The 25,930-nt window shown below is 39.5% G+C and overlaps 1 protein-coding gene across 3 annotated transcripts in view; it reads right to left on the reverse strand.

Moving 5' to 3' along the window:
• HTR4 (5-hydroxytryptamine receptor 4) overlaps nucleotides 1-25,930 on the reverse strand; it is a 195,239-nt gene that overhangs the window by 88,632 nt on the left and 80,677 nt on the right. For all 3 annotated transcript variants that reach the window (XM_015452112.4, XM_045394373.3, XM_005558201.5), the window contains exons 3-4: nucleotides 10,773-10,898; nucleotides 9,300-9,500 (exon numbers count right to left, since the gene is read on the reverse strand). In XM_015452112.4, coding sequence (XP_015307598.1) covers nucleotides 9,300-9,500; nucleotides 10,773-10,898 — 327 coding nt within the window. The remainder of the gene's footprint in view (nucleotides 1-9,299; nucleotides 9,501-10,772; nucleotides 10,899-25,930) is intronic.

The raw sequence follows: 25,930 nt of genomic DNA on the forward strand, positions 1-25,930 counted from the left end.
GTAAGTTACACACCTACAACTATCTAATCTTTGACCAAGCTGACAAAAACAGACAATTGGGAAAAGGATTCCCTGTTCAATAAATGGTGCTGGGTAACCGGCTAGCCATATGCAGAAGACTGAAGCTGGACCCCTTTCTTACACCTTATACAAAAGCCAACTCAAGATGGATTAAAGACTTAAATGTAAAACCCAAAACTATAAAAACCCTGGAACAGAAACTAGGTAATACCATCCCGGACATAGGAACAGGCAAAGATTTCATGACCAAAAGCAATCACAACAAAAGCAAAAATTGACAAATGAGATCTAAACTTAAGAGTTTCTACACATCAAAAGAAACTACCAACAGAGCAAACAGACACTACAGAATGGGAGAAAATATCTTCAAACTATGCATCTGACAAAGGTCTAATATCCAGCATTTATAAGGAACTTAAACAAATTTACAATAAAAAAAGACAATCCCATTAAAAAATGGTCAAAGGACATGAACAAACACTTTTCAAAAGAGGACATACATGCAGCCAACAAGCATATAAAAAAAGAGTTCAATATCACTGATTGTTAAAGAAATGCAAATTAAAACCACAATGGGATACCATCTCACACCAGTCACAATGGCTATTACTAAAAAGTCAAAAAATAACACATGCTGGTGAAGTTGTGGAAAAAGGGGAACACTTATACACCATTGGAGGGAGTGTAAATTAGTTCAACCATTGTGGAAGCAGTTTGGCGATTCCTCAAAGAGCTAAAAGCAGAACTATTATTCAACCCAGCAATCCCATTACTGGGTATATACTCAGAGGAATATAAATCATTCTACCATAAAGACACATGCACCCAAACGGTTATTGCAGCACCCTTCACAATGGAAAAGACATAGAATCAACCTAAATGCCCAACAATGACACTTTAGATAACAAAAATGTGGTACATGTACACCATGGAATACTATGCAGCCATGTAAAATAGCAAAATCATGTCTTTTGCAGGAACATGGATGGAGCTAGAGGCCATTATCCTTAGTAAACTAATACAGAAGGAGAAAACCAAATACTGCATGTTCTCACTTACAAATGGGAACTAAATGACGAGAACTCAAGAAAACAAAAAAGAGAAAAAAAGACATTGGGTCTACTTGAGGGTGGAGGGTGGGAGGAGGGAGAGGAGCAGAAAATCATATTAGGTACTGGGATTATTAATATCTAGGTGATGAAATAATGTATACATTATTTCTAAATACATGTATACATTATTATACCTAAATAAAATTTTAGGTTTTATTATATATATATATATATATAATTTTTATAAAATAAAATGTTTTAAAAGGTATTTATAAAAGGTATTTAAAAGGTATTTATGAAAAGAATAGGTGTGGTTTGGTATCCAGCTGATCATGGGAAATAAGTAAAAGATGACCTCAAAAAATTGTGTTTCAATGACTGAAAGACGACTAATAGATTCACCTTCAATGTACAATATGGAAGAGGATATAGTACTAGTTTACGACAAAAAATGTCTACTTGGAGCACACTGAGGTTTGAGAAAACAGAAAGATGTTTAAGACAAGATGCTGAGCAGACAGACAGAGATAGAACCCCAGAGCCCAGTGTGTGAGAGGGGTGAGGGAGAGACAAGAGCAGAGGTGCAGGTGAAGCCACGGGATAAATGAGGTTTCCAAAGGAAAGAGGGGACATATTCAGGGCTGGAAGGCTAAGGATCTAACCTTCAAGGGTACTCAGCTATGAGTCAGAAAGAACCAGATGACTATCAATGTCTGGGAAGGCCCTCGCTACAGCCTCTAGCAATTTGCATTTAGAGAGGAAAACAATAATGGAATAGTCCTTGTGGCTAACATTAATTGAACACTTACCAAGTACCATGCACTGGTCTATGTATTATTCAGTTTATTATTCAGTTTTTAGAATAAACACTCAGTTATTTATTCCTCACTAGTCATAAAAGAGAAGGGAAAAGATTTTCTATTAATAACACAAATTTTACAGATAAGACAAAGTCCAGAAAACGTTTCTCACTTCTCCAAGGTCAAACCCTTGACAACCAGTCAAGCTGTGACTGAACCTAAGCAGCCTAGCACCTCAGGTCTCATTCTTAACCACTTTCTATATTGAGAGTTCTGTGAGGACAGAGAAACTAATCCCAGAGTCATATCAAACAACCAAAAGTCACATCTCAGCGTTCTAAGCTCAGCCAAACATGTATGGAACAGCGATTATGGTCCAGAAAGAAAAACACATGAATAGATGGCATAAGGCCTACTCTCAAGAAGTTTATATTCTAGAACAAGGCAGACAAACCAAACAATTATTGAGATGCACATACTAAGAACCTTGTATTAACCACGATGCTTAGATTCAATACTCCATGGGAGCTCAGAGGAAGAAATGACAAATTTTTATGAATGGAGCCCAGCCAATCATTGGAGAAGGTGACACATGTTATCTGACTATTGAAGAAAGGTGGATGTTTGCCAGAAAAATAAAAGAAACCCAAGGCACAGGTAGCAACATACAGGTTTGAGGAAACATATCACTGTCAGGGAAAGAAAACAGATCACTCATGGGGAGGAGTTGAGGTAGGAAAATCAGACTGAGAATACGTTGGAAAAGCAGTGAAAGGCAAGCTAAGAATTTAGTTTTTAGTTAACAAGGACTTTCCTGGGGGTTTTCACATGTATTTTCAGGAGCAGCCACTCCCTAGTCCTCACCAACTTCCCTGTCCCCTACTGATACCCACAGCACCTACAGATCTCGGCAGCAGCATCACTTTCTCAGGAGCCTACCCTGCTTTGGAGATTGCAACTTAGCAGACTCCAATAGCTTTTTTTTTCTTCTCCTTATAGTACTCAATGGTCACCAATTTTACTGTAATTATCTGTGTACTCTCTGTATTCCCAACTAGACAAGAAGTTCCATGATTCAGAGCTTTTTCTGATCATTCACCACTGTATTTACAATGTCCAGAACAACTCGTAGTAATTAGTAAGCACTCCATAAATGTTTGATGAAATGAATATAAAAATAACAGTTCATACCCTCTGGCATGAAATTTGACCAACAAATATTATTATGTACGAAGCCTGAACCTGCCCTAAAAGGGTGTATGAGAAGGAGAAACTTTTAATATAATTTCCTTGTGAAATGCATTTCAATCCTATTGGGAAAACAAATGTAATTGTGTGACACAGTTCACAATGACAGACACTTTTCATTTACACATTCCAAAATTGAATTATACTCCGGGGAGATCATTAAGAAATGCAAACACATTTATCTCCAGCACAAGATTAAACATGCAACCTTGAAGTAAGAATCGTATGTTTTATAAGTAAACCTGTTTAAAAGAGGATCTGAGACTAAGAAACTGTTGGAGAATTTTGCAGATGAAACACATCACATTTTCGAGCTGTGAAGAGGAAGGGTGACAATTCAGCTGGATGTATCCAAAAGAGAATTTTGCCATACTATGGAGAATGCTGTCTTCAATGAAGTGAAATTGACTTTTTTAAAAAAAGGGAATTACATTTGATGCTAAGTGAAGGACGAAGTATAGCATGTTCAGAGAAAGGGGATAAAAATGGTTAAAAGTCTGAAAAGTATGGCTTATGAGGCCAGCAGAAGGATCTAGAAATATTTGGCTTAATATAGGGAGGACTTGGGGATGATATACCTCTGTTTTGCTGTGGAGGCTCCATAAAGATACCTGTAGGGTCTGGCCAGCCTAAGGGCAATTGGTATCTCCTCTTCTTGTCTGCCCAACACCCGTCTTTCCAGTGGGAACTGCCTTTCCTTCACACCACATGCTTTTGGTAAAGTTGGGAGTCATGATGCCTGACCTCTGCCCAGTAACCAGGATGTGTCGTCTCCACACCACAGTGACTGGTTAAGTGAAGAGTGTTTGACTCAAGCAAAGCCAACGAAAGTTCTTCCATGAGAAACAGCGCTTAGGTTTCTCTTCCTATGGACTTGCGTGTTAAGGATGGTTTAAGATTTGTTGCCTGTGACTATTTTTCTTTCCTGGTGGAAGAACCCAGCCTAAGAAAAAATCTAACAAGAAACCAGAGCTGATGGACAGCATAGGGACAAAGAGGGACAGATAGAAAGAGAGGGATAGACATAGGGAAATAGAGAGGGAGGTAAACAGGGAGAATGAGAAGGCAAGATGGAGACAAAGAGGAGGGGGAAACAGAGAGGGGCAAACTTAAACTAAATGACATTGTTCAAATCCTTATAGAGAGCCATGTCTGAAGCCAGACTTTTCAGTTATTTGAACAATCAATTTATTATCTGCCGCATGCTGCTGAAAGAAACATTGCTAATAGATCATCCAATAAGCAAGTTGGTAAAAATGTTACATTCAGGTAATTCACTGGCATATATATAGTACAAGCCCTCTTCAAGGGCATACTTAAATTGTAAACTCAAAATATATTCAAATAAGTCTGCTTATTACATATGAAATCACTGGCATTTACAGGCAGTTGCTATTTACAGTGGTTACCTCAGGTTATGCAGCTGTGGAAGTGGATATTGAAAGAACTGGGGACATTTTTAGTTTTACTTGTGAACTGATGACCTTTTTTTTACAATGCTCAGGTATTATTAATATTGTGACTTTAAAAATCTGTGAGAATTAGAAAAGGGACTGTTAGAAAAAATCAAATACAAGCTTGTGAACAGGGAGGAGGTTAACCAAGATCAATGTGGGAGTGATGCACCCATAAGAGATGGTGAGGGCTCCCTTGAGGGAGAAGTGAGTGTGCTTGGTGAGAAAGCAGAGAGAACACACTGGTCAGGAAGATTTCCATGCTCCCTGGTTTGTTCTGACCTCAGAGGGGACTTCCAGCACTGAAGCAGAATGTTCTCAGAGAACTGAGGAATGCGCCATTCTAGCAACATTTTCAGCTAAAAGGCTATTGTGGATGGACTTGCATTTGAGAAGGTTACCTTCTAGCAAAGGGAAAATTGAAGTTTAAAATGTATATTACAGAAATTAGTAAAAGTGAAGGCTCCCAACCCCAGTTCAACTGACCATCCACTCTGGCCAGCACTACACCCTATGCCCTACCCCTCAAATAACCAACTGTTAATGGTTTGGTGAAAATTCATTCATGTTCTTTCTTTTTCATTCTCAATCTCTCTTTTTCTCTCTCTCTCTCTCTCTCTCTCTCTTTCTCCCTCTCTCTCTCTCTTTCTCTCTCTCTCTTTCTCTCTCTCTCTCTCCACACACACTCATGTAAACCCAGATACATGCATCTCTATATTTATTTTATAAAAGTGGAATTATGCTAAGCATTATAGTCTGCCACTTGCTTCTTTCCCCCCCCAACATAATACAACAGTGATATCTTTCTAGGACAACACGCGTCATTATTTCTCATGGTTTTCAATGGCTGTCTTATATTTCACTTTTAAAACTAGTACTCTGTTATGACTACTTGGTTAGTTTTTATTCACCACAGAACTTTAGATCTTAAAAAATCAACTGTACTCTAAAGCTTTTAAAGCAGTTTTTGATCTCCTATGACCCATACTAGATGGTGCATTTATTTTAATTATACTTTGGAAATTATTTTTAAGGAGGCAATAAATTTTTATTAACATAATTCAATTCTGAAAGCACCAGGAAGCACAGTGAGCTAAGAATGGGAGTTGGGAAAATGCATTTTGTAATACTAAAGGAGTTCTACATTTTGCTTTGATCCAGGAGTCTGCCATCTGAGAGGAGTTACAAATCAAAGTGAGTCCTCTTGTTCAAAGGAACTACCCCTTGTGACTGATCCCAGAAGACTTGTAGCAGCTCTAGAGAGAAGGACATGGCATACTGCCAGGAATAACATGGTTAACAAGGACATCACATCTCATTGAGACATTCACTCTGTGCTTTGGCCCAGCCCAGCTGAACCAAACTGTTAGCATGGGAAGAACACAGCAAAACAGACACTAGATGATAAATAAAACCATACTCTTCCAGGCTAAAACATTGCCCTGCAATGTTCAGGATGGACCCTCCAGCACTATGAGACAGGGAAAGCTGGAGACAAGCTGGAGGCAAGATCCCCAAGCTCCCCAAGGAAAATAAAACAAAAGAAACCCCATCTGATATCTCACTTATGGTATTGGAGTTGTTGACATCCACTGTCAGAGAAAGAAATGCAATTATTGGCATGACTTTCACAAAGAGCATGTGCTGACCACTCCATTTGTTCAGTCCTGTTTGCCAAATACCTAAATAAGTATTTATGCAATGACTGGTTAATGGTCAACCTCCGCATAACAATGCAAGTTCTTTGAGGGCAAGGATCTTGCTCAAAGTTCGTAGCCTTGAGCTTCCTCCCATTGGAATAGAAAGACATTTAAGAAGAAAGTATAGACTTGATTTTAACTATAATTACACTGAGTTCTACGAAGGAGAAAAATGGTTTTGATGGAGTCAGCGAAGACTTCTGCAAAGAAGAGAAGATTTAGCTAAAATCTGAAAGACATGCAGGAGAGGAGGGGCAGAGGAGCTTTTCAGGCAGAGGGAAAAGCCAAGGCCTCAGGTGACTGAGCAGAGAGGCCTGAAGAACTAGAAAGAAGGCCAAGGTGACTCGGCCCTGGGGGTGAGGTTAGGAAGAGGGTGAAGGGAAGCTGGGGACATGGACAGCAAACAGAGGATGAAAAACCCTGTATGAGTCTGGTCTTGATCTTCAGTACAATGAATAGCCACTGAAGGGTTTTAAGCAAAGGAGCAACAGTATCAGAGCGGCATTTTAAAAAGATGACTATTTGATCTTGTGAGTGACAAGTAGATGGTGAGGGAATAAAACATATTTGGAGGGAATAATTAGGAAAGTGTTGAGTGGTTTATTCAAGAAATGATATTACTTTGGACAAATGATAGAGAGAAATAGACTAGGATCTCTTTAGGAAAGAAAATGAGCAGGACTTCTCATTATTTAAATGTAGGAGATGAGGAAAGACTGCTCTTAGAATAACTACCTGGTTTCTAGATGATGCAGCTGTTGGAGCAGCTATTCACTGAGGAGGTGCAAGTTTGATGAGAAAGATCATGAGTTGTACAGCTAGTTACAAGAAACTGACATTAACAACAACATCCAATAACATGGAGTACCATGACAAGCTGGGCCAAAGTGATGCCTTAAATGGATTATCCAATTTATACCTAACTGCAGTCACACAAAATAGGTGCTACCTCCTCAAGTTTTAGAGATAAGAAAGGCTTACACTCAGAAAGGCTTAATCACTTATTGCCATTCTCCGAACTAAACATTTTAAAAGCTGGGATTTGAACCCAAATCTCTTCAATTCTAAAGCAGATGGTTCTTAATGACCAATTCATCCTGTTTCATGATAACTCATACCTACTCAGGAAAATTTTCCTGATTTGAAAAGTATGTAAGCATAAATCTGAAGCCAAACCTTTCTAGGAAACCTCTAGACCTTCTCTCAGGGCTGTGCAAAGCAAACTCTCCACATCGGACAGTTGATTCTACACTTTCTCCCATTTTTTTTTTCGTGGCTGACTGGCTCTTTTTCTTACTCTTGCTTTTACCCAGGCCTTGAGATTACCTCATCTGCCCCCATCTCCCCTGCCTGGCCTTCTCCAAATTCCTGTAGTACTTTCAGTCTCACTACTCATTTTTAACAATGATCATGTGCAAGTTACCCAGCAGGATTTCCATAGATTTTCTACTTCCTTACATTGTATTTCCTATAATAAGAACTTTCATATAGTGTATCCTGACTGTCTTTAAAAGTCTTTCATGTCCTGAAGTCAGATTGTTGTAAACAAGCTAATAAACACAAATTTCCAACTATTACATGCCATGGGTCTGGTTGCTTGCCATCAGTTCAATTTTACCAGAGTCATTATCTCTAGCTATAGAGTGGAGTCTCATTATACATGCATTTAACTTAAGCAAATCCAACTATACGTTCTTGACAGAGCAAAAGAGAAAGCAATTTAAATAGAGCAGGCCATTATGCCTGCCATTCCAATCAATGCACATATGTCCCATGAAATAGGAGACGAACCTGCTGTCCCCTCAACTGGTTTCAGTCTCTAAGTACCTCCCCCAGTGTGATTAATTCTCTGGGAAGACTGTGATGCTAGCGTTTAAAAGTCTGTATGTTAGATATACCACAATCTCTAGTTTCAGTCAACTACTTTTCCTAGTCGTCAATTCAAAAGAACAGTGATTGTCTGGGCACAATAGCTCACATCTGTAACCCCAGCACTTTGGGAGGCTGAAGCCTGAGGATAACTTGAGCACAGTAGTTCGAGAGCAACCTGCGTAACATAGTGAGACTTGTCTCTATAAAAAATAAATAAGAATAAATAAAAATAAATTTTAAAACAGTGATCTATCTCAAGACTGGAGGAAAACTTGGGTTTGTTGGGCTGCTCAAGAGACAGTAAGAAATCATTGTCACTGGTAATTCTGATTACGTGTGATTTGTACCCCACATTTTTCTGAGAGCTAACCCCTAAGATACGACTGCATTGATAACAGCATATGTTTGTGTAATCATCTGACTTTAGATTGCATTCTACCTTTATGGTGAAATGTAAATTATCAGGAATTGGAAAATGAATAGTGATGATACAAGTGATAAATACATAAATCTGTGACAAACGAGGCAAAGATGGAAATCATTAGGTCTCTTGAAGTCAAATATGAAGAAAGAGAATAAAATTATGCAACAAGAATGAAATTCTAGACGTGGGTCCGAAAAATATAAAATTATTGGGAAGTTTATTATCATCTGTAACTTTCTGGAAAAGAGTCTCCACAATTCATGCACATACACAAATATGTATATCAAATTGTTACAGAAACATATTTTCAAGAAAAGGTTATGTTCAAACATAGGGCATTTTCATTCTGAACCACCCCCGTTGCCCTCTGGGAAGATGTACTCATTCGTGATGCTCAGCTTCTTCGGAATTTTGTTCATGCCATTAGTATAAAATGTAGAGCTCTACAGTAAACTTGATTGCTGACATCTATTGCTATTTAGATGGCAAACTCCTTGCACACAGGTCCTAGGTCTTACTAATCTGCACATCTACAGTGCCCCAGAGAGGACCTGACTAAAAAGGGGGCCTCTGCAAAGGCTGGAGAGTGACTGTATAACTGAATTACCAAATTTACCTCTCTGAGATTCATTCCTTCTAATGAATAAGAAAAGGCAGACACTGCTCAATATCCATCAAGTCATTGTCTCCAACACAGAGCTCCACTGTGCACATTTTTCTGTCCTTACCTATCCAGGGAAATGCAGCACAGGTGAAAAATCGATGCTGTTGTGAGCAGGACGTCCAGAGATGTCCGAACAAGACAAAACATCTCCCCATAAATCCAGATGTCTTGAACCAGCTCAATGGCACCAAAGGGCATCACCAGCACCGAAACCAGCAGATCCGCAAAAGCAAGAGATACAATGAAATAATTTGTTTTTATTTTCCTGTGAGTGAAAAAATGTAAGAGAAGAGGCAGGGGGAGGGATGAAGGGAAAAAGGGGAGGGAGAAGAGATCAAGAGAAAAAACAGGGAAAAGGGAAGCAAAGAAAGAAGAAAAGAAGGGAGGGGTAAAGAGGAAAGAAAATGTCACATGCTTAGCGTATTCCGTGAGATTCAGTTTCCCCTTCTGTAACATGGCTGAGAAGACCCAGCAGGGTCCAGCCTCTCCTGACTTCTCCAGACCTACCTTATACCAAAACCTCCTTTTTCCTCCCCTTTCTGGCCACTCTGCGCTAATCTGAGTTCCCCTGCACATACAGGTCCCTTTTGAGGGCCAATGGAGATGCTCTCTCTTCCAAGGGTTCCCTAGTTAATCCCACCCACCCATCAGTCCTTGGTTGGGCATTCTCAGGAAACTCTCTCAAGGTGTGCCCTGTGACTGTAGAGACAGTCCACCATTTTACACTAGTAGACTGGCTACTGTGTACTCACATTTATAACACTGGTCAGAATTGCGCTTTTACACTTTATTTGCATCATCATTAGACGTGTGCATGTCTTACTTAGAGAGGAACTGCTTCATTATACCCTTTTATGGCCCAGAGGCTCTCATCCCAGGCTGTACACTAGAATCATTTGATGCATTTTAATAAATATTGATGCTGAGGTCTCACTCCAAATCAGTTAGTTCAGGCACCCTGGGGAGTTAACACCTCTCCCCTCAAAGATTACCAGATAAAATACAGGATGGCTGATTAGATTTGAATTTTAGCAATAAATAAAACTTTTTGAACATAACTATGTCCAAAATACTACATGAGACATACTAATATCCCACGATGATAGTTTTTAAAAGTGCTTCAGGTGGTTCTAATTGCAGCCAAAGTTGGGCCTGATGAAGTAGAAGTGCAAAACACACAGGTTTAATTTCTAGATCTGTCCCTTGTCAGCCACATCTTCCCTAAACCATTAGTAAAATGGGGAGGTTAGATTATATGTGCTCTCAACAATTGTATATATAGTGATCACAACTATAAACACATTTGACAAAGAAAAAAAAATGACAGGATGGAAATACACTGAAGCGTTTACACTGGTTGTATTAGAGTTGTAGGATTAATTGCAATCCCTTTATCATTCCTTTTATTTTTAAAATATTGTTCCCATCAATGCTTTCTTTCTTAATTACAAATTAAAATGGAAATGTTCACACCCAACTCTCCAGGGACGGCTCAGAACTCCCATGTTTCCTCAAAAGGTTCCCTCCTGCTGCTCACCTGAGCTGCCTGTCCCAGCACACAGCCACCATCACCAGCAGGTTCCCCAAGATGGCCATCAGGATAACCGCCGAGAGAAACGTGAGCAGCACGACCTTCTCCACTGACCCGAAACCCTCCTTGGAACTGAAAGACACACACGAGCACAAATAATTGAATGAAAGTCTGGGACACAGGAAAGAAAATTTATCTTTTCATCATTGACCTTCAGAAAGGTAACTTTACCATCAGCTGCTGACACATATATTTATCATGCATTTAATGTACACCAAAATCTGAACCTGTCACTTAACATTTTTTCCTGGTTAGCTCCTATATGTAAGAGGAGTATGAGGCTTAGAGAGCTGAATTAACAAGCTATTTTCCATCCAAGCACTTGTGGCTTTCCTTCAGGGCATTTAGTTCAACTAGCATTCAGACATATGTGGTTGATTCCTGTTTTGTGCACTTACTCAATTAGATTGTAAAAGCTGAGTGAATGAGTGATAGTAACTTTGTAACTGCAGGAGTAGCCCAAACTGGTCCAAATTTGTGTATAAAATGGTGAGTTGTGTTTTAGTTGCCATGGACCCCCAGGTTGCAAGTTAAACTGACCAAGCCCAGATGAACGAAGCATGCAACCACAGGGTGGAACCTAAGTGCTTGGACCAAGGCATGGGGACCAAATAAAGAAGTGGACATCTCATGGCATGATCCATGATCCAATCATATCGAGCCGTAGCATCACCTTGTGGCATAATACAGTCACATCATACCTCCTGGCATTAACTTATCACAAGATCCAATCAGATCACACCTTATTACCCTCTGCCTATAAAACCTGCCATAGCCCCCAGCTCAGGGAGACAGATTTGAGCTTTGCCTCCTGCTTCCTTGCCATTCAACTTACAATGAAGTCTTTTTTTTTTTTTTTCCTCAAAAGCCAGGGCCATAGTATTGGCTTCTATGAACATCAGCAAGGAGCCCACTGCTTGCTCAGTAGCAACTTGAACCAGTTGTTACTGAGCAAGCCACTTTGCATTCATACAGTTACTTGACTTGAATGCAAAGCCATTTTGTTACAGTGTCCCATTCCAGCCCATGCAGAAGCCTCTGCTTACAGGTAGGTTCTCCCAGAGAAAAAAAAGATTGTGGTTTGATGGTTGTTCTTCCATCAGTTCACCTGGACAAATTGAATTCAGATTCTGTGAAGTCTGTTGGAAAGATAGTAGCCAATAAATAAGCTCAGTGGCTCCTTTCACCACCCTGATCATTTCTTTTAGTGCCCACAATATGTCATTGTCTTCCCAGTTCAAATTTGTGTTCTTGTCAGTTTCAGCATCTGATTTAGTCTACAAATGTTGCCTTCCCCATGTAAACTCAGCATTTTGTTTTATTAACTTGAAAATGAAGATGCCTTTTCAATGAAAGCATGATATCTGCAGATTAATATTCAGAAGATATATGGATTTTAAAAACTTTTAAAGTATAATAAAACATTCTTTTTAATGAAGTTTCAAAGAATCTTAAAACTCCTAGACCAGGGGTGTCCAATCTTTTGGCTTCCCCGGTCCACACTGGAAGAAGAAGAATTGTCTTGGGCCACACATAAAATATACTAACACTAACAATGGCTGCTGAGCTAAAAAAAAAAAATTGCAGAAAAATCTCATAATGTGTTAAGAAAGTTTATAAATTGTGTTGGGCTGCATTAAAAGCTGTCCTGGGCTGGCTGTGCCCCGACAGACTGTGGGTTGGACAAGTTTGTCCTAGACCCAAACCCCACATTTGAATATGGGAAAGAAGAGCTGACTTGTCAGAGCATGTTAGTGGCTGGTCTGGGAGAGGCTGTTTGTTCTGTGAGCCCACCAATGAGAACACAGGGTTCCAAAAATCAAGAATTCTCTCATCTTTCCCGAGCTCTTTTGACTGAAAATAAAGATGCATGGCCCTCTCCAAATGGAAGCAGCCTGCAAAGTCCTGGCTTTGGCCTTGTCCAGAACTTCTGTTAAGCTGGCACAGAAGACAAGGTGCCAAAAAGAATGAGGAACCAGTCTGGTAGTGGTTGGAGAATGAGAAAGTCCCTCCATTCAGCTGAGAAGTGTTTTTATAGGCAGTTTGATAGATTGTTTTGGCTGGGGTTCAGATGAAAAGAAATTCCAGATATGCTCATCTAAATCACCCTTCTACACTTAAGTTCTAACTATCAACAGTACAAATATTAGATAGAGAAGATTTAATTCAGTGAGGAAAATGGTACACTTAGGAAAAAGACCTTAACAGACTAATGTAGCCACCAAAAACTCATTTGATCTTACGTCATGTTAGTTGAGTTAGGCACTAACAAAGGAGGTGATGGTGGTTCTCTTCCCTGTCCTTCTCAGAGTCTCTGACTCACAGCCCCTCTGCAACTCATCTCCTCCAACCCCAGGGCCTCCGGATTTGAGGTGCCTTCTTCCTAGAATGATTCTTCAGTGACTGACTTCTTGTCATTCAGGTCTCAGATTAAATTTAACCCCCAGTTAATGTACCACAGCCAACAAACATTTTTCATTTTCCTTACAGTATTTACTGTTATCTGAAAAGACTTATGTTATTGACAGTTGTCTATGCCCCAATTCCACTGATTGACTTTGGTTATCTTTTTCGCTACAATCTCCAGTGTCTGGCACAATCTCTAGTCTAGAGTATGTATTAATGTACATGTAATACTACAAATTAATATTACATATATAGATGATGGCTTACATAGTAAGTGCTCAATTATTTGCTGATTCAGTGAAAGAGAGATATATTGTGCTCATAATGGTTGTATTTATTATTCTATGTCTTTGAAGACTGGTTGAAAGTATAGAGATTTCAACTAGAGAAAAGAAGGCCCAGAGATGAAATGCAAAAGCTACTTTTAGCTATCTGAGGGCTGCCATTTGAAATAAGAGTAGATTTACATATTCAGTCATTCAACAATTTCTGAGCACCTCATCTGTGTTAGGCATTGTTGCATGTCCTAGGGAAACAGCAATAAGAAAAACAGAGAGCAAAACAGACAATAAACAGATGCACAAGACAGTATGTAACATGTCAACTGTAACAGTCCATGGCAAAAAAAAAAAAATATCTAGGAGGGTAAGGAGGACTGGATGGCCCATGGGGGATTGCAGGCTGGCTATTTAATAAAGGATGTCAGAGAAAGCTCAATGATAAGGTTATCACAGGTTGGGAGGCTAAGACCAGTGGGTGAACTTTAAGCAGTGGTTCCCAGCCTTACCTGCATATTTAAGTTACCTGAGGAGCCTTAAAAAATGCTGATTCTGGGAATCCACCCTCAGAGGTGCTGATTTAATTGGTCTGGATTGCAGCTTGGATAGAGAAATTTTTAAAAGCTCCCAAATGACTCTGATGTGTAATGAATTAGAGTCACTGACAGGGAAGCAAGATTTAGTACTAGTTAATAAGAGCCTTCTAACAATTCAAGATGGTCTGCAATAGCTTCCTGGTGTTGTTTGGTGCTCCCTGGCATAGAACGTGTTTAAGAATACCCGAATGGCATTGAGATACTAATTTGCACTCATTAGGATGGCAGTTATAAAAAATAAAACAACAAACAAAAAATAACAAGTGTTGGTGTGAATGTGGGGAAAAGGAAACACTTGTGCATTGCTGGTGGGAATGTAAAATGCTACAGCCACTGTGAAAAACAAGTTTGATGGTTTCTGTAAAGGTTAAATATAGAATGCCTATGTGATCCCGCAATTCAATCCCAGGTGTGCACCCAAAAGAATTGAAAGCGGGGATACAAACAGGCACTTGTATACCAACAGTCTATAGCAGCATTATTCACAAGAGCCCAAAGGTGAACACAGCCCAAGTTTCCATTAATAAATAAGTGAATAAATAGAATGTGGTATATACATACTACAAAATTTTATTTCTCTGTAAAAAAGAATAAAGTTGTTGTTGTTGTTGTTGTTGTTTTTGAGATGGAGTTTCACTCTTGTTGCCCAGGCTGGAGTGCAATGATGCGATCTTGGCTCACCGCAACCTCTACCTCCCAGGTTCAAGCGATTCTTCTGCCTCAGGTTTCCAAGCACCTGGGATTACAGGAGTACGCCACCATCCCTGGCTAATTTTGTATTTTTAGTAGAGACGGGGTTTCTCCATGTTGGTCAGGCTGGTCTCGAACTTCCAACCTCAGGTGATCCGCCCGCCTCGGCCTCCTAAAGTGCTGGGATTACAGGCATGAGCCACCACGCCCGGCCAGGAATGAAGTTTTGATACATGCTACCACGTGGATGAACCTTAAAAATAAATGAAACAAATAAATAACTGAAATAAACCACACACAAAAGGAGAAGTATTGTGATTCCACTTACTTGAGGATTCTAGGCAAATTCATAGGGAAAGAAAATAGAAAAGTAATTATCAGGAACTGGGAACACAGGGGAATGCGGAGTTATTATTTAAGAAGTATAGAGTGTTTGGAATGATGAAAAAGTTCTGGAAGTGGATAGTTGCAATGGTTGCACACCATTATGAATGTTCTTTTTTTAGCTTTTTATTTTAGATCCAGGGGTACATGTGCAGGTTTGTTATACAAGGGGTTTGGTGTACAGATTATTTCATCACCCATGTAATAAGCATTGTTTGATAGGTAGTTTCTTGATCCTCACCCTCCTCCCACCTTCCACTCTCAAGTAGGTCGCATTGTCTGTTGTTCCCTTCTTTGTGTCTATAATGTACTCAGTGTTTAGCTCCCACTTGTAAGTAAGAACATGCTGAATTTGATTTTCTGTTCCTCTGTTAGTTTTCTTAGGATAATGGCCTCCAGCTCCATCGATGTTGCTGCAAAGGACATGATCTCATTATCTTTTGGGGCTTAATATCACTAAATTATATTCTTAAAATGCTTATTATATATATAAATGATAAATTTTGTTATTTATATTTCAGCATTATATAACAAAAGAATTCCTGGATGACCACATATCAAGATACTGTACAGGGCTCCTGTACTGGGGGCAGGCTGGCCTGGCTGTTTTAGGTCGCTTTTTTATCTATGGCTTATGATGTAAACATATCCTAATAATACGAATTCTCCATCAACAACACCACCACCATTTGAATAATCTCTCTTGTACTGTCTTTCCTTTTGTAAAAGAAGAAAACAGACTCACAGCGTCTGGGATGAACATCTCTGGCTCCAGAGAAGGTACATTTTGAACCAAGCGGGAATGTCAGGGTTAGAGAGCACCAAGTTCAAAGTAATGGTTCATTTGTGGCATGCCAATTAGGAGTTAGAAATAGCTAAACTTTAAACTAGGAGTGACGAGCAAAATTTAAGCATAGAAGAAGCTTTTTTAATTAGGCAGAACTGTCCGTTGAACTAAAAGTAAGTCCAGTAATGACAATTAAAATAAATTCCAAACCACTTCTGCAAAATTCATGTTAGGTCCTTGGGTTGCCTCTGACACCCTCAAGCAATCCTGTCAACCACAACCAGATAGCTTTCACCTGGCTGAAGAGCTGTGCACTCCACTAAATTGGTTCGTCGACAGCTATTCTTATGAGAAATTTTACTTTCTCTTCTTTTTTGCTTTCTCCGTGATCTTTTGATCCATTAATAAACTCCACAAACTTGTGGACTGTGTTTGACATTTTCTTTGCTCTTAATGAAAGAAAATATAAAGACACAAATTCTGGGTAAATTTCCACATAGATTAGTATATGTGAAAATGGATTGTGAATGATAAAGTATGATAAATAAGTGGTTATTGTTATTAATAATGATAGAGAAAATAGTAAAGGAAATCTTAGGTTATACTTTGTCACACACACACAAGCACTCTCTCTCTCTCTCTCTCTAATACTTTCTGGAGAGTCAAGAACATTTTTTATTGTTATTTATTTATTTATTTTGTTGTTGTTGTTTTTTGTTTTTTGTTTTTTGTTTTTGAGACGGAGTTTTGCTCTGTCGCCCAGGCTGGACTGCAGTGGCGCAATCTAGGCTCACTGCAAGCTCCACCTCTTGGGTTCATGCCATTCTCCTGCCTCAGCCTCCTGAGTAGTTGGGACTACAGGCACCCGCCCCCAAGCCCAGCTAATTTTAATTTTTTTTTGTAATTTTTTAGTATAGACTGGTTTCACCATGTTAGCCAGGATGTTCTCGATCTCCTGACCTCGTGATCTGCCCGCCTCGGCCTCCCAAAGTGCTGGGATTACAGGCGTGAGCCACTGCGCCTGGCCTTATTTATTTCTTTTTGAGACAGAGCCTTGCCCTGTCCCCCAAGCTGGAGTGCAGTGGCACCATCTCAGCTCACTGCAACCTCTACCTGCTGGGTTCAAGTGATTCTCCTGCCTCAGCCTCCCGAGTAGCTGGGATTACAGGCATCCGCCACCACCCCCAGATAATTTTTGTATTTTTAGTTGAGACAGGGTTTCACCATGTGGGTTAGGCTGGTCTTGAACTCCTGACCTCAGGTGATCCACCCATCTCAGCCTCCCAAAGCGTTGGGATTACAGTCATGAGCCACCGCGCCCAGCCTTTGTTGTTATTTTTTGTGGGCTTTTTTGAACTGGTTTTGTTCATGAACAGCTGTGTGACTTCAAAAAATTCACTTGACTTTTCTGAGCCTCAGTTTCTTCATGGATCAATTGAGAAAGTTAGATTAAATTTATCATTCATCAGTTATGTATTGAGTGCCAACTATATACCAAGCACTGGGCTGACTACTAGATTCAAAAGTAAAGAAAATGGACAAAGTTCCTGACCTCATGGGGTTCGCAGTATGGATGGAAACAGACATAAGCACATGCACAATTAAAGAAATAAATACAGTTTGTGATCAGTTCTTCTGAGTTTCGTTTCCCAAATGTTAATGTTTATATTAATCCACTAAGGATCTTGATAAAACACAGATTCTGATTTGTTTTTAGGTCTGAGGCAGGGTCTGGGATTCTGCAGTTCTCACAGACCCTGGGCATTGCTGATGCTGCTGGTTCCTGAGTCACAGGTGGAGCAGCAAAGTATGAAAGGCGTAAACATGACATTATGATAGAAAACACGCTGGCTTAGAAGGAAATGTTAGGTGGTTGGGGAACACTGGAGGTGACATTCAGCTGAGTTCTGATGTATGCAGAGAATTTGGACGTGAGAGGAACCAGGATAAGTGCATCGCATTCAAAGGGAAGAGCAACTGCAAAAGCCCTGAGACAGAAATGACTTTTCATGTTCACTATCGCAGGAGAAATGAGCAAGGGATTAAGCATCTGAGACGAGCTCAGAAAAATAGTCCAAAGCCAGACCCCGAGGGCTTTTTTGTGCTCTGGGGAGAAGTTTATGTTCTATTGGAAGATCAGTGAGAAGACACAGAAGTGATATAAGCAGAGTAATGACATGGGGGGTGATAATATGCCAGGGGTTTCTGCAGGAGTCCAGGTAAAAGAAGATGGTAGCTAAACGCAGCATGGTGGCTGGGGAGATGGAGAGAAGTGGGTGGAATAAAGGTTTATTTGGGGAAAAAAGAGATAGATAAGAAAAACAGATTCCACGAGTGAGTGGAAGGAAGCACAAATAAAAGCCATATTTTAGAATTGCATATCTGAATAAATGTTGGTACAATTTAATGAGATGGGTGAAACACATTAAGTGTGAGATACCTATAAGATATTCAAGTGAAGACGTCAAGTAGGCAATTGGATGTGTGTTTGTCTGGAGCTCAGAAGGGATGACTGGACAGGAGATACACACTTGGAATTGCCAGCATTTCTACGGGATTTCGAGAACTGAGGAAGGACGTGATCACCCAAGAAGAGGGTAAGGGTATTGATGAACGGCAATACTGAGATGTGCAGTAGAGAAGGTAGAACCAGCAGAGGAGACTGTGAAAGACTATCCAGGATGTTTTGGGGACATCAGATGAGAGTGGTATTTTAGAAACCAAGAGGAACATTTCAAGTGAATATATGTGTGTATAATATACATATAATATAATAATGGAAACTAGAGTACTTTTTCTCTTTGTCTTTGTATGTATCAAACTTTGCAATAAAATTGTTAGACCAGAGGGCTCCACCATTGCACCAATGATCTCTGCAGTAAGTGCCTCCTCTCCCACCTGTTAGGATTGTCATGTACACAAGAAACATTCTTGAAAATATACACAACACATCCACAAAAGATCCCATTACTTCCTATCCAAGTATTTTTTTTCACCATTCCTGCCCAGGCTTGCACAGTCTTTTGCAAAGGAATTACATTTAAATTAGAGAAAATAATGTTTCATTTTTTTACCAATCAACAGTTAGGAGAAGAGTACAAGGGCATTCTGACTTACAAGAGAGCCTGCCTAAAATTGAATTATTTTTTTCTGGTGAGAATTTTATTAACCTTAAATGTAAGGTCCCTAGTGGTTTCTATACTGATAAAAGATTGAATATTAACAAAGAGAGAGAGCCTTAACGTTCCACTCAGCTTGACTAAACTTTAGACAGCCTTCTTCCTGACTCCAGGCTCTGAACTCCCTTTTCTTAGAGAATTTACTTTAGAAAATTTGTAATTGCAAATTCTTTCTCTAACACTTTGAGATGTAAATGAGATACTCACAGTTTTACAAGCTAGGACTGTCATTCTCAAGAACCTGGGAGCCATCCTTTTGAAAGGAAATCATCAATAAATATAGTGCTCTTATCTCTCAGTCTGTGTGGGAGGGTAACAGCCTAACTTAGGTGGACACTTTGTTCCAAGTTGTAAAACTATCTCTTGTCATGAAGATATGAGAAAGTTTACTTATCCTTTGGGTAAGGATAATTAGGTAGGATATTAGGTAATCCCTTCCTCCCACTCCATTTCTTAAAAACTCTCCTACCCTTTGTTGTAGTGAAGTTGAAGTCAGATTGCATTCTGGTCTCTCTCCCTATTGCCATAGCCTTGGAAAAGAAAAATGTCATCTTTACCTGTTTAACTTCATCCAATGCAATTTTTGTTTTGACAGTATACATCATTTATTACAAGTACAGATGTTCCTAGACTTATGATGGGGTTACCTCCCAGTAAACCCATAGTAAGTTGAACACATTGTAAATGGAAAATGCATTTAATGCACCTAACCTACAGAACATTGCGACAGCCTAGCCTACCTTAAATGTGCTCAGAAAGCTTACATGGGCCTAGAGTTGGGCACAGTCATCTGGCAGCAGATTACTCTGTAGAGTATAGGTTGTTTACCTTCATGATCACCTGACTGATTGAGAGTTGTAGCTCACTGCTGCTGCCAGGCATGGTAAGATGGTATCATACAGCATATCGCTCTCCCGGGAAAAGATCAAAATTCAATATTGGAAGTACAGTTTCCACTGAATGCATATTGCTTTTACACCATGGTAAAGTAAAAAATTCTTAAGTCAAACCATCATGTTGGGGACCATCTGTAATTATATGTGTGTGCCTTCTTCATTACCTTCATTACTGGCCATGAACAAAACCTGAGTTTAACCTATAGGAGAGATAAACTCAGATAATAATTACATTGCTAATATGACTTATGTAAATTAATTTTTCAAATACTTCTTTATTTAAAATAGAAATAACAGAATCCGTGAATATGTTGTTTTTCCTTATAACAAATAACCTGAGCAATACTATGTAATCGTTTTAAAGTATATATCATTTCCTTTAAATATATGCACTCTTTCCCCCCAGGTTTCTTGAGAGACTAAACATACAAATGGACAATGGCCAGACCATGCGTAACAATAAAACTCCAATGGACAATCTTTGGCAGCCAGCCCAGAACGATCAGGACTTGTTCAACGACTGTGAGCTAGCTTCCCCCTTTTTTAACCCTCTTACCTGCTTCCAACTCAAAACTAACAACAGAACACCAAATATGCTGCTCCCCAAAGCAATTACATAAGAGCCTCACTGCTTGTTAGTGCACCTCCTGCTTCATTGTGCCAACAACCTCCAATCAGAAGATACCACGAGCCTTCTTTTCCCTGCTTATAAAGCTTTTTTACTCCCCTGCCTGTTCTTTGAGACTTTGCTAAAATCCAAGGATGGTGGCGGATCCTCTTGCTTTATCATACTCTGAATAAATTGCTTCTGTTTGTTCTCATCTGTGTGGTCTTCGTTTATTTCCATATTCTAAATGTGTTCTAGATGTTACACTTATTTGAAATCATATATTTTTGCATTAAATAGAAATTCTTTCTGAGGGAGAAAATATTTCTTATGATTTGGCTTATATTACTTTGGGTTCTTGCACTAAGTTCTCAGGTCTCCCAGTTAACGTTTTTTCTTTTCTTTCTTTCTTTCTTTCTTTTTTTGTTTTTTAACAGAATGCTTTAAAAAAAAATGAGGATTAAATAAGATAGTTTACATAGCCTCGTTCCATAATATGAAGCATCAGAGCATCGGTGCTTCAAAATCACCAGCAAACACTAGGATCATCTGGAGGGCTTGGTTAAACACAGACTGCTGAACCCACCCACACTTTCTAATTTAATGCTTCTGGGGTGAAGACCAAAATTTTGCATTTTTAGTAAGTTCCCAGGTAATGCTGATGTCGATGCTGGTCTCAGGACCACACTTTGAGGACCACTGACCTAGAAACTTACAAGGGATGCCCTTAATCTTAACCTCCATTCTGCCTTTGCAAATTATTTTCTTCTGCTTCTCACTTTGAAATGTCTTCCTTGGAAGTGAGTTGATTTTGACACTGATGTACTGAGCACCAACCATATGGCAAACAATGCACCTGGAAGATTTTTCATGTTGGCTAATTCAATCTTCACAATTATCATTATCATGTGATGTAATATCATAATGTCCCTTTTTCAGAAGAGGCTGGAGCTCAGCATGGTTAAGAGACATAATGTTTTGTAACTATTAAGTGGTAAAGCTGGGATTTAAACCCACACATTTTTATTGCAAGTCCAGTATCTCTCCTGCTAAATTTTAAACATGCTCACTTAGAAGTGAATATATTTCCTTTAAAAAACATGCTAAAGTTTTGCTTTTTGTCTAGAAACTTAAGACTCAAAATACTGATGATGACAGCTTAATATGTGTTGTTAAAAGTGCTGGCTATAGAAAATGTTAGGAGAAAAAAGGAATAAACCTTATAGGATGGAAATTATGTATAATGGAGTTTTTATGTAATTCTAAAATAATTCTGTTTGATTTTTTTGAAAACCCTACAGACAAGGACAGGAGGGTAGGGAGGTGGTTGGTGCACAGCTGGTGAAGGTTAGATAGTTTTGAACTGCAGACATGCAGAGTAAAATTCTGGAGGCAAAATCTTAATAGACTTTTCAAGAACCTCAAATATCACACATACTGGGCATGAAACAAACTTCAAAGCTCAAAGAGGATCTGTCTGTATAGAGTACAATGGAGTTAAAAGCTATAAGGAATACAAAGGATTTCAGGATGAAAGGCACTGTTTTCTGAGGCCATGCCTGAATGTAAAGCCAAGGCAGGACAGATAGACAAGGTGAGGTCTACATCTGGGGAGATACCCACTGCTGCACAGCATGTTAACCACTAAGGATTCCATTCTTCTTGGAAATGAAAGGCCAAATAATAGTACTAGTAAATTAGACCTCAGAGGTGGTCTGTCTTTAAGAAAACCCATTTTCCAAAAGTGGAACCGAGCAAACAGTTGCAGAGATAGATTTCTTTTCTTTACAAGATCATTTTTCTTCTTTAGATGTGTACAGTCTAGGGTCCCTGGTTTGTGTTGAAAACATTTTTTACACACACCTGTTAAGGAATACACTCACCAGGCACAGAAATGTCTTCCTTTGGGGTAAAACACATGACATGTTTTCAATATTCAGCTGATCATTTCCTCGAAATTATTCCTGTGATTATGAGAAATTCAGCACAGGGAAAAAATGTGGACCACATATGCTCTCTCCGCTTTGATCAATCATTTACCCTAAGCATAAGCACTCGAGGAAAAGTGGGCTTTCCTGTACTCTGATAGTAACTTGCTCTCCATTCCTTTGCAACAGCTGGCCTCTGTCACCAGGCCCAATTGCCAATGGTACAGCTCTCCATATTTTGCCAGGATCTTGGTTTGCTGTTACAAGGTACTACAGTTTCTCTTCTCACTTCTGCCTCTGACAATGGAAAAAATCCTTTGCCCAAGGGAGAGATGACCCGCTTAATTTTATGCTGTTGCAGGAGTAGTCAAAGAATGGCCAGTGGGCCAAATCCAGCCTGCTGTCTGTTTTTATAAATAAAGTTCTAGTGGAACACAGCCACACTCAATCATTTATGTAGTTCCTCTAGCTGAGTTTACACTACGAAAGTAGAGCTGACTAATTACGAGAGCGATTGCATGGCCCACAGAGACACTTTACTCCATTTATGACCCTTTATGAAAAAGTCTCATGACCCTTGCTCTTTTGGTCTAAAGATGTTTGGTCTAAAGAAGAACATGGCATAAAGACACAAAGACCTAAAGAAGCCTAAAAGGAGCCTACTTACTGGGAGTCATTCATTCCTCTGGATTCTCTCACTAAGTGGAAAGCAACCCCTTTCCAGTTGACCATGCCAGAAACTGAGCATCTTGCTCATTTTTCTCTTCTTTACCTAGGTCATTACCTACTTTGAAGATCTCTTAAATCCCTTCACTTCTCTCCAATCTGCTGTCAATACCCTAGGAGAGGGCTTCCTTTCATCTTCACCTAGCCTATCACAACCTCTTCTATCCCACTGACTACTTTGTCTTGTCTTCAAATTCTTAGTATATTAGACAGCTTAAATTTAACATGTCCAAAATTGAACTCTTGATTTCCCTAACCTCAAACCTGCTTCCCATCTGAACACATAGCAAATCTATTTCTCCAGTTGCTCAGGTTAAAAATTTGGAAGGCATTCTTACCAAGCCTCTGTCTCTTCTACCTCCAATACATCAGCAAATCCTGTTAGCTCTACCTTCGTAATGTTTCCTGATCCCAACCCTTTACCAGCCACTCATTGTTATACCATTCTAGTTCCTACTACATCATGCTTCACTTGGTGACTGCAAAGGCCTCTCAACTGGTATCCCTGTTTCCATCATTTCTCACATACAATCCATTCTTCACCCACTAGACAGGATGAGCTTTGAAAAATATTGTGATTGAAACATATCACTTCCATACTCACTGCCCTTAAGATGGCTTGTCATCTCACTAGGAGTAAACCCAGAGTCCTCACCATGACCTACGTGAATTTACAAAGCTGGTCACTGGCTGCTTCCATCATCTTGACTCTCACCACTCTCTTTACCGCGCTGTTCCCACTAAGGAAACTTCCTGACTTCCACATTGTTCCCAGATGGTGCCAATTGTGCATCCACCTCCACCATCCACCTCTCACCTGATGCTACCACCATCTGGATCTCTCTATCCAAGTGACCAGAGAAGCTCACCTTTCACTTCATTCAGGTGTCTGCTCAGATTCATCTCTGCAGAGAGGACTTATTTAAAAAAGAACCTTCCCTCACTCTCTATTCTCTTGACTTGCATTATTGATTTTCACAGCAGTTACCTTTTATGCTCCCACACACACTAGAATAACTTGAATGTAAAATAACTGAAAGCAAGAACTTGGGCTGTTACATTTACTGAAGTATTTTCCAGCACCTTTTAGGTACTGTTACAGTACCTAGCACATAGTAGTGCTGTGAAAGTACAGTTGGTTCTGTGTCTGTGGGTTCCACATCCATAGATTCAACCAACTGTGAATCACAAATATTCTTTAAAAAATAGTGCCTGTATTAAGCATGTACAGACTATTTTCTTTCATTATTATATAAACAATACATATAACAACTATTTGCATAGTATTTACCATTGCATTAGGTGTTGTTAAGTAACCTTGTTAAAGTATATGAAAGGATATGCTTAAGTTAAATGCAAATACTGCACCATTCTATATCAGGTACTTGAGCATCCTTAGACTTTGGTACCCCAGAGAAGTCCTGGGACCAATCCCCTATGGATACCAAGGGACAAATGTATCTGTGGAATGACTGACTGACTGAATGAATGAATGAGCTACTTCTTAGTTATTTTGCCTTGGCAATTACTCTTTCCCAACACTCTCAACACTGAAGTCAAGATATATTTTTCCCCCAAAAGAAATTAGCTAATTTATCCCTCTTGTTCAAAATCTTGTAATGTCTTCCCATTGCAATTTTGATAAAATAGCACATCTTGACCTGGTTATACCTGGTCCCTACTTACCTCTCTAGCTTTATTTCTGACACTGCTCCATAACCAATACTAAATGAGGTGCCCAAATTCCCACTCAGTGAGATGAGAAACACTTGTTAAACTCCTTCCTCTCCTTCCCATTCTTTACCTGGCAAGCTCTCGCATGTCCTTCAGCACCCAGCTTAAACATCTTATTGTCTGGGAAGCCATCCTGAACTCAACATTATCCCTGTCATATATGCTTCCATTGTACCCTATAATTACATATCATAGCTTTTATCATCTATATTTAATTGTTATTTAAAGATCTGTGACTCCCAACCACACTAACTTACTGATTTTGGTATCAACAGTGCCTAGTACAACAAATATATGTTAGATAAGTAAAAAGATATACAAGGTAGCCCTTGCTTGAAAGAAGTTTAAAGTAGTGATAAACATAATGGGATTTCCCCCTTTATTCAGCTCAATAGTTCTGTTAATCCTGTGTCTAAACCACTCCCCCAGTCAGGTGCATTTGGGTCACCAATCGTCTCTTTGAATTACAAGTTATAGCTGTTAACATCACATACAAACCTCTAAAGGGTTATCAAGTTTCTCCAGAGAATATCAGAAGCCTTTCCCACGTTGTACTTTGTAGGCTAATAATACTTTTAATTCTGTTTTCTAGTCATGTCCTGGGCACTGAACTTGTTATAAAGATTAATAAATTGGGCCCAATGCGGTAGCTCACACCTGTAATCCCAGCACTTTGGGAGGCCGAGGCAGGCGGATCATAAGGTCAGGAGTTCGAGACCAGCCTGGCCAATGTGGTGAAACCCCATCTCTGTTAAAAATACAAAAAGTAGCCAGGCCTGGTGGCGGGCACCTGTAATCCCAGCTACTAGGGAGGTAGAAGGAGGAGAATTGCTTGAACCCAGGAGGCAGAGGTTGCAGTGAGCCGATATCACACCACTGCACTCCAGCCTGGG

The sequence above is a fragment of the Macaca fascicularis genome, chromosome 6 (assembly GCF_037993035.2).
Source record: "Macaca fascicularis isolate 582-1 chromosome 6, T2T-MFA8v1.1".
NCBI lineage: Eukaryota > Metazoa > Chordata > Mammalia > Primates > Cercopithecidae > Macaca > Macaca fascicularis.